Genomic DNA, 10,497 nt, shown 5'->3' with positions numbered 1-10,497 from the left:
ATTTATGTGACTAAATTATTAATAACAGTGTGACTGAGTTGGAACTCCTTTCATCTGGTTCTTATTGATTCAAATGAGTCATACATTGACATTTCTGAAGGAAACCAAATCAGCTATTTTTTCTTACACTCGAACTAAAATATTTTAGCCTATTTTTTTGATAATTTTTTTTTTTTAGGATTTACGCATTTCTATTTCATCTCAAATAAATAGTGTATGTTAATTATAATTATTAGATAAATGTTTGCATTTGCCCTTATGAAAAATTGTATGTATATATTTATTTATTTTTATAGTTTTAACAGTGGTATTTGTAGTCAACACATGGAATGGGCCACTTCTATTTAAATGAATGGGAGAAACCGAAACCAAGGAGCTCTGAGCGCCCAACGGTCAACGGATGTAGAAAGGAAGTCCCGCCTTACAGTTAAAAGAGCCAATCACCTTTTAGATACAGACATCGCCTGTCAATCAACTCTAGAACGCGCATGTGCATTAGCTACATGAGCGGGAATATTTCATTTTTTAGCGTAATCTGAGGAAACGATGCACAATTCATGATTCCAGTATTGTCATATTTTATTGCCGATTTGAAATATGTTCTTTGATCGTAACTGTTTTTGAGATTCAACTAGATAGGAGCTGCACTGGCATGACTGGAAATAGCCTCCCGAGAGCTTCCCAAAAATGGCCAACAGTGGACTGACTTGCTAGAAAAACCCAGCTAAAGTACAGTTAGCGCTACTCTAGTAAACTCAAGGGTGGTCATGTAGAATTCGGTGCCGAATTCAAATGGTTTCCGTATCTTGCCCCTTGCTTTTCACTGGTTCTCGCGGTGCTGCAATGATCAGAGGTGCTCGTTTAAGAGCTTGAGACCGGTCTGTGAGTAAAAAGGCACCTGCTTTGCGCTCGCGCTGCTCTGCTGTTGAGCCGTATCCATCTACAGAGCAATACAGGCACATTGGCGGAGGTTGTGACTTCGTCAGTGTATTTGATGCTGCTAAACCAGATACTTCAGATGCATCGCTAGACTTCAGAATCAGATGAATCACAGAACAAATGCATACCAACCTGTATAATGGAGTCTAGATGGGGGGGGGCACACAAGGCAATGTCTATGTAAACAGCACACAAGGCAACTGACAACCTCACCGCCACTGAAAATTTCAAACGTGCCGGATTTGGCACGCGGGTCGCCAGTTGAATAGGCCTGCCTTACAGCTTCAATGTCATTCCTGACAAAAATCGAAGATGTCGCTGCTGTGAATACATTTTGATCTTTAATTGGTCACGTGTCCTCTCATCATACAGATTCGCAGGTCAGAGTTCACAAAGCTCGAATTTTCGAATTTACAGCTTAGTTTCTTCGCATGAGATTGCGTCTACGGTCTCCTGCGTTCAGATCTGTTCAAATGGACGTAAATGGATCACTTTTAAGGATTTAGTGTTTGTCGTTATGTCGTCATGGCAACAAAGTTGTAAAATTGAAAGTAACTTTACCCAGTAAACGTTAGCAAGAGATTTGATCACAATGAAATCATGTCAACACGCATATTGTGTACTTTTTTTCTTTTGTTGCAATACTTATGAAATGTTTACAAATTGGCCCCATTCACTTCCATTATAAGTGTCTCACTGTAACACAGATTTCTGCTTATTTTAAAGAAAATAATAATTGTGGTAATGAACTTTGTGACACAAATGCTGTTGATTGAACTTAACTTGCATTGAACCCAGAATATTCCTTTAATGGCAATAATCCCATGCCGCCACCCATTGACATTTCGGTCTTTCCCCATTCAACTATATAGGAGCTGCACTGGCATGACTGGAAATAGCCTCCCGAGAGCGTCCCAAAGATGCCCAGCAGTGGACTGACTTGCTAGAAAAACGTAGCTAAAGTACAGTTAGCGTTACTATAGTAAATTCATGGGTGGTCATGTAGATTTCTGTGCCAAAAACCAGTTTTAAACAACTTGGACATTTCACTAAATTTCTCCTTTTGTGAAGAAAAGTCGTACAGGTTTGAAACGACATGAAGGTGAGTAAATATTGCCAGAATTTGTATTTCAATGTTGAGCTATCCCAACTTACTAAAAAAAACAAACTTGTTAATTTCCCACTCATTATTGTCACACACAAATTATCTTGTGACACAAATGATTGCCAGAAATTTCCAGCTCATTACCGGTAGCGGTAAACCTGCAGCAAACCTTAGGCTACAATGAAGAGTTAGCCCGCAAGCTAATTAGCATGTGCAAATTATTTGCGGCAAGTTTGCCAGACCTCTTGATTTTTGCAAGGGTGGCTACTACCTTATTCACAGTTATGCTAATTAAAGATCTGATTTACAAACATTCTAAATCATAAACATCTCAAAGTCATCTGCTGAATGTATTGACACCTGAGACATACTTGTTGACATATATGTCTTATGTATTGAAGATGAGCAAACAATGTAAAAAATGCGCTTTCCAGAAGTAAACACACACATCAAACGTCTCGGTGATTTTCGTCTACGTATTTTTAAAGTTTTGTCAGCTGAACGATCAACATAAATATACAGTGTTATTCTGAACTGGGATGTTTCTGCCCTCTTTTGGCCGCAACCATAATACAACAAAAACACAGCTTTAAACTCTTTAATCAGTTAAGTCAAAAATGTATTTTTTTCTGGTATTTTATACAAGCTTTGCAAATGAAACAACGTTATCAAAATTTGGTACAAAATAACAGTTTAAAACACTTGATTTCGTTACTTTCTTGCTATAAATAAATAAATATATATATATAAACTCTTTAAATACAATATATGCGAATAAGGGCTAGCTAGGTTGTCAAATGTTGGTCTGTAGTAAATATATATATATATATATATTTTACAAAAATATCTTTTGTAACAGTTTGATGGTTGAGTTTAGACAATACAATATGGGTACAAATATAGAAAATTAAATGGGATATTTACCAATCTGTCTTGCTGCAAAAAGATCCAAATGATGTCACTTCCTGGGAGTCAATTTTATGGAATGTTCCATATTTTAATTTGCACACAAATTAATTTGTGTGGCACAGATAAATATTACATCTTTGCAAACATATCTGTACACAAGTTGTTGCTTTTACAACCTTACAACTCAATTTAATTGATGTTATCACAATTCCAGTGGGTCAGAAGTTTACATACATTAAGTTAATTGTGCCTTTACGCAGCTTGAAAGATTGCAGAAAATTATGTCAAGACTTTAGACGATTAGCTTCTGATTGGAGGTGTACTGAATTGGAGGTGTACCTGTGGATGTATTTTCAGGCCTACCTTCAAACTCAGTGCCTCTTTGCTTGACATCATGGGAAAATCTAAAGAAATCAGCCAAAACCTCCAAAAAATAAATGGTGGACCTCCACAAGTCTGGTTCATCCTTGGTAGCAATTTCCAAATGCCTGATACCACGTTCATCTGTACAAACAATAGTACTCAAGTATAAATACCATGGGACCACACAGTCATCACACCGCTCAGGAAGGAGATGCATTCGGTGTCCTAGAGATGAATGTAGTTTGGTGCGAAAAGTGCAAATGAATCCCCAAAATTGTATTAATTAAAATACAAATTTCCTTCTGAAACAGCAAAATCTACATTAAATACATTATTCTAAACTTTTGTATATAAAGACCAAATAATCTTCCAAAAAACGTATGTCTACATATGTGGACATTGGGACTAAGTTGAGAATTTTAAATAATACCAAGCAATAGAAAACCAAAATTTAAAAAATCAAATTGTTTATTATGTGTCCAGGAGTGTTGGTTAATCGTGTTTCTACAGACATTACATCAGAAATTAACATAATTAATTCAGATATAAGTAATGTCCAGCATCATCCAATCACAGCCAACCATGTTCAAATAAAATGATACATTATAAATGGTGAATCTATGTACTGATGATCATCGTCCCATGTGTGTCAAACATGTTGAGTGATCCAAACATCATCTGCAGCCTGAAACTGAACTTTTGATCAGATTTTAGGAGTGAACGCACTATAGGACGCTTCCTTGCTCCCTATTTAGTGCATGACTTAACCTCCAGAGTGCTGTCTGTCTGCACTGGTCTCAGAACAGTTATAGAGAGCTATAGGATGCTCCCTATTTAGTGCATGACTTAACCTCCAGAGTGCTGTCTGTTTGCACTGATCTCAGAACAGTTTGAAATGCTCCTTATTTTCATCTTAACTCCATATAAAGCCTCTGAAAGTAACAGCTTTTTCAGATTTTGGATGCATTGATTTTCCATGTGATGCACCGAGAATGTAAGATATTTTAAGGAAAATGAGCCTATAGTCCACATACGTGGTAATTGTGTTTAACAGCGTGACATTTCGCAATAAATCTATGAAAAAAAAATCGATCTATAAAAAAAATGGCATATGGGATGAAACTAGAGACTCTAATCTTTTGTCTCAAACAGGTTTTAATGTAAAAGCTTAATGAGGTTTCTAACCAGATGCACTTTTGCTGGCATTTCTCCCACTCAGCTGAGATCGGTGCCATGTTGTTTTATCACACAACTGGCTGCATCCAAAGTTTAACCCTTTGCTGACAGCACAGAGTCTCCTGAACTGAGATCAGTTGGTTTAAATTAAATTAGGAATAGCTTATAGCGAAGCCAAAACAATGTGGACAAGGGGTCTCAGGAGGTTAAAGAGCAACTACCATTTATCAAGCAGAATATGGCAGAACAGATTTCATTGTTTATCTCTCTCTCGCTCTCTCACACACACACGCACGCACACATACTGTATATAGAAAGATATAAAGATTTTTTTTCTCTATGTAGAATGAGAACAGGATAAAGACATTTTCTCTAAAACCAAATATTTACAAAGCATGTATTGAATATTATACAGTGAGTTTTCTCTGGTGTGTGTTTATGTTCTGAATTCTGGAACAGAAGGAAAATGGAATCACGTTTCAAAATAAGAGCACAGAAATATATCATTGCGACTTGTCAAAGTGCTTCACATTCATGCAAAGGAAAGTATAAAACAAACAAACGCTGGAATAACAAAACAATTCCACAGCTTAAAAATTCCTTTGTGTTCAAATCGAATTACAGGACAAAACTAAACTCACTATCAGTAGCCGAACGTTTTATGCTGCAAGACTGACAGCAGACATCAAGTTGGGTTGCTCTATATTTCGTACATGAAAGCAACACAAAAGCAATTAAAACAGCAATTGGATTCCCCTCAAGTAAATGATTTCGGCACATTCGACAAACCACCCAAAAACGTTTTGACAGTCAAATATACACTACAAAACACACACACACCGTTTTCTCAAATTACCCAGCATATATAAACCAAATCATTTCATCTTCATAAAGTTACAGTACTATAAAGTTTGAAAAAGCATCATAACTTGCACAAACACAACTTCTATTTACAGTATCATTGGCAAAATATCATCACTCTTTTGACAATCGTCTCTCAGAACAATCATACAAATGTCATTTTAGAAGACTTTGAGAGAAATACACACACTTTCAGCGTTCTTTATAAGCAGTGTTAAATACTGAGTTTAAGTGTCAATATATACTGATGGAGAACTTTTGCAATCTTAAATGTTAATAGAGACCAAAAGAAAACATCACAATATGTGGTTCATTAGAGAGAGTCTCTGTAAATACTGAAACATTGTATTCATTTAATTCACACAAATCAACATTAAGACACACTCAAAAAAAATCTTAATCCTGCTTTTATCTACCAAGCAAGAAGACCTTAAATCAAGAAATTAAGAAATGTCAAATACAAATAAGAAATAAAGAAAGGATGCATGAGAGACATTATGTCTTTCTGGAGTCTTTTGTTTCAAACAGTTTCATCCGCTCCTGGACAGTCAATCCCTCTTTCAAACTCTGAAACAGAGAGATAGAAAGAGAGAGATAGAGAACAATGAAGAAACAAACAAACAAACACACAAACAAACAAACAGACAAACAAACAGATTAAATCATAAAATAAAGGTTCCAAAATTGTTTGTTTTTTTGCAGTGATGCCATGAATGTTGTTACGCAATTCCCCGCACGCGGTGGTGACGTCACTCTGCTTACATTTAATATATAATTACAGTCTATAAATGTAATTAATGTTAACATTATACATCTTTTCAAAGGTCTAAGGGTTCAACATTGATATCTGATCTCTGTTTCACGATAGTAATCCTGCAGAAACAGCGATTGAGTTATTTATGCAGGAGTACAAATGAAAACATGCAATATCAAAACGGGACTTTTATTATGAAAACATGCTATATCAAAACAGGACTTTTATTATGAAAACATGCAATATCAAAACGGGACTTTTATTATGAAAATATGCGATGTCAAAACGGGACTTTTATTATGAAAACATGCTATATCAAAACAGGACTTTTATTATGAAAACATGCAATATCAAAACGGGACTTTTATTATGAAAACATGCGCTATCAAAACAGGACTTTTATTATGAAAACATGCGATGTCAAAACGGGACTTTTATTATGAAAACATGCTATATCAAAACAGGACTTTTATTATGAAAACATGCAATATCAAAACGGGACTTTTATTATGAAAACATGCGCTATCAAAACAGGACTTTTATTATGAAAACATGCAATATCAAAACGGGACTTTTATTATGAAAACACGATCGCCAGATGAATCCAGTTCAACACACTTGGGTCAATCGTCCATGACAAGCGTTCATTAAAAACATCGAATCGCACTTTTTGTCCATAAAATTGATAAATGTGAGAATTATTGATATATTCTCCATTGTTTACATGAGATCTCGCCTTCATCATCGTTCTTCAACAAACTGCAATCTGAGCAGCATTCGTGTTGTAAAACTGTTTATGATCTGATATATTAGAGTCTCATAAACAAAACCAGCCCGTCTCCAGCCCGGCGTAGTTTTAATCATAATAGTGGAGCAGTGCCATCAGATTTAGTGTCGTCTTGAGAGGCGGAGCTTCATTTTACTCTGAACACTAACAGAGAATTTACAGAGATTAAAGCTGCAGGAACTCATTTATTATTAAATCATCTTCAGATTAGAAACTTAACTTCTTTAGACTCGTGACTTTGAGCACATTGTATTTCTGGGTTGTCTTGGTACTTTTATTATATATTTTTTTAGATGATAAAAACATGTTCAGAACAAAATATTTCCATTAATATAAACTTCAGCTTCTCTAACTTTAATAAATAACAACATATATTAATTCTGACACTTGTGAAATAAAGCCCAAAGTGTCTTCTTTCAAAAGATACTCCAACTGTGTCCAAACTCCAAAGGGTCCCGTAAATACAACCATTTAACTTCAGGTGTGTCATTTTAATAGTTTGTGCTCAGAAAGGGGTGCGTATCAACAGGTTAAAAGAACCATTTTTGAAGAACCTTTACAATACACAGAACCATTTGTGCAATGAGAAGGTTCCTTGGATGTTAAAGGTTCTTCATGGAACCAACATGCAGACAAAGAACCTTTATTTTTGTTATAGTTATATCTAACTGAGATTCCAGTCATAATTGCCTTTATACTGTATAAGATGCGCTATAAATCAATTTAAATAATTAAAATAAAAGCAATGATACGTTAAAGGTGCTGCAAGCGATTTTACCCGTTCTATTTCCATATGTTGAATAAGCCACGCCTCCTCTTTCCAAAACCCGCACTCAAAATATAGCAAAAGAGCTTTGAGACAGATATAGTGCAGAAACTGTTGTCAAAAACAGCAGCAGCAAAACAGCGCCCTCTACTGACAACTGTTATGAACAACACGGCATAAAAATGGCATTAAGCCACAATAACTTGCTGCAACTACAATACTATGAGAACGTGCAAAATGATTGACAGGCAGAAAGCGCCAGAGACCGCGGACACATTTTTGTTTGCCGTTTACAGAGATGAGATGTCATGACACTTATTTAATTAATATCTTTCAGGGGCAGGACATTTTTTGAATACCTTTCCATGAAAAAATTAAAATGACTTCCAGCACTTTTAAGTTTACTTGTAACTTATTCACATGACTTAAATTAAGCTGAGATAAATAAGCATGTTTATTTAAATTTTACAGTGTAAGAACACAAAAGAACGCACACTGAGAAACACCCATTGTTTCTAAGTAATTGTACAATAAATATCTAGTTTTTAATCAAGTTATGGTGCAATCCACACTTCAATCTAGCACACAAAGAATATACAATCAGCTTTGACCACACATTTGACATATCCAATGACTTCCTATGTGAAGTTCTGTCAAGAGTGAACAACAGTGACCAAGGGGGTGGGGCTTAGTGAAGGGTCAAGTGCCATTTGCTTTGAACTTGACCCAATTACCTTCTTCAAAAGGTCAGATCTGCACGGGATTACAATATTCCACTGTGAAAGCATGCACTTCGCTTAAAGGAATATTTGGGATTTGTGTTCCAAAACCCTACATTTCTTTATTCATTTGGCTTTCCACTAAATCTTTGAAATCCATGTCAATATGTCTGCGCTTTCCATATGGCATTCACAGCCGTTTACTGTGCAATGAACACTCTGCTGGTGCCGAATTTCTTTATTACGACACTATTAGATCAGTCCCATTGCCTACAAGAAGTACAGAGCACTTCAACGGGACACGTGATTCTTTATTACCACATATCACTAAAATAATAATAATAATAATAAAACATGTTTTGCAGGATATTGTGGTGCAAAAACGTTATTTAAATTCTGGGAAAAATGCCCAAATCAGCCAAATTGATTTGAACAGTTCACAGTTCAAATAATGTGCTTTTATAAACTTATAAGCTTCACATTACTGCATTTAAACCCTCCAAAAATTGGCCCCATTGACTTGCATTGCAAGTGTCTCACTGTAAACTCCATTTTAACCTTTTTTAAAGGAAATGAGGCACGAGAAAGAATACATTTTTGTTGTAATCAACATTATGGCACAATTGCGGTCGGATGAGCCCGTTATATTCCTTTAAATCTCCATTTGAGTTCCATAATGCATTGCAATCACACTTTAACGTGCAAGATACATTAAAAGCAGCACACACAAAGTCCTATTCAGACAGTAATTGTTTTAAATGGGGACGTGAGGTAATTCCAGCATTTGCAGGTGCTAGACTGCATTTCCTTTATGCCGGTAGTGGAAACTTCATGCATGTTTTTCCTCCACACAGAGAAAAACATTCCGAATTATTTACTTAGCGAATTACATTACTGACCGTAATCGTGGCCTAAAATGCATGTTTGAAGATCTTTTTTTAACTGCTGCTAAGTGGCTTACTTTCTTCTGTGTAACACGGGAGGAGACATTTCTGAAGAATGTTGACGCTGCTCTTTCCCATACAATGAAACCGAATGGTGACTGAGACTAACATTCTGCCTAACATCTCTTTTTGTGTTCCACAGAGAAAAGAAAGTAAAACGGGTTTGGAACAACTTGAGGGTGGGTAAAACATAACCGAATTTTCACTTTTGAGTGAACCATCCCTTTAACTGCGGATCAAATGCATGAGGTTTATGTTCTTTTGTAGACGTCACCCGGAGGAACAATTACGTCAAAATAGGGCTAAAGACAGACCACTTAAAATACAACAACCAAATCACACAAAGGTCACAAGCAACAGGAAAACAATAAGAACACATAACGTTCAGGTAACATTAATCTGTGCTGGTTATGTGTCAACCTGCCAAAACCAGGTAAAGGTGCAGGTGGGATTCAAACAGTGAGGCCTCATGCAGGATTCAAACTCTCTATATACCTGCTTTACCAGACGGGGTCACAGCAGTCAGATACCCCCAACCAACCCCTCACTCTCTGCCTGACAGGGTAATGTATACATGTGAGGACACATACACGCAAATACATGTGTACAGTTTCCATACATTTCACAGCACATAAACATACACAACCAATGTCATTTTTGCACATAAAGCTACAGGAATATTAATACACACAACAGTTGAAAATGACACATTTAGACACAAAGACCCCATTTCCACCTGGTATTACGATGCGTCTGGGGTGATATGAACACATGTGGTCAGGTGAGACATCACAGACATTAAATGCGTCTGCTGTGATCACTTGAGCAGATTAGGAGGGGAGAGTCTCTAATTCATGACGGTACATCAATCACTATATCAGTGTGATACTGCATGATAATAAATGATAATTCAAAAAATGGTGCACTGTTTCTCCCAAATGCGATTGAAATTTAATCCAAGAATAAGCTCAACATGTCAAGGAGAATTATCTGTTATTTTAGTGGATTACCTGTATTAAAGGTGCTTCAGGTGTTCATGTGTGTCATCTGTGTTGATATCAGACGCACTAAAGAAGATCCGTGCGAAGCTCTCGTGATTGTGTATGCATCCACTATTTAAAATGTTCAGATCGGACGGTTATTTCCGTTTAAAGCATTCTCGTAAATGGCAATG

General features: G+C 36.2%; 1 protein-coding gene across 4 annotated transcripts in view; it reads right to left on the bottom strand.

Annotated features, from left to right (window-relative positions):
• Positions 1–3,094: 3,094 nt before the first annotated feature.
• The window catches only part of LOC127634198 (myosin phosphatase Rho-interacting protein-like), a 75,694-nt gene continuing 68,291 nt past the window's right edge, over positions 3,095–10,497 (bottom strand). For 3 of the 4 annotated variants that reach the window (XM_052113644.1, XM_052113645.1, XM_052113647.1), the window contains one exon: positions 3,095–5,920. In XM_052113644.1, coding sequence (XP_051969604.1) covers positions 5,849–5,920 — 72 coding nt within the window. In that variant the 3' untranslated portion in view covers positions 3,095–5,848. Of the gene's footprint in view, positions 5,921–9,818; positions 9,879–10,497 lie in introns of all 4 variants that reach the window. The other variant, XM_052113646.1, reaches the window with a different exon arrangement.

This window comes from Xyrauchen texanus, chromosome 41 (genome assembly GCF_025860055.1).
Source record: "Xyrauchen texanus isolate HMW12.3.18 chromosome 41, RBS_HiC_50CHRs, whole genome shotgun sequence".
In the NCBI taxonomy this organism is placed as follows: Eukaryota; Metazoa; Chordata; class Actinopteri; order Cypriniformes; family Catostomidae; genus Xyrauchen; species Xyrauchen texanus.
This window is presented reverse-complemented; position numbering and strand designations above follow the sequence as displayed.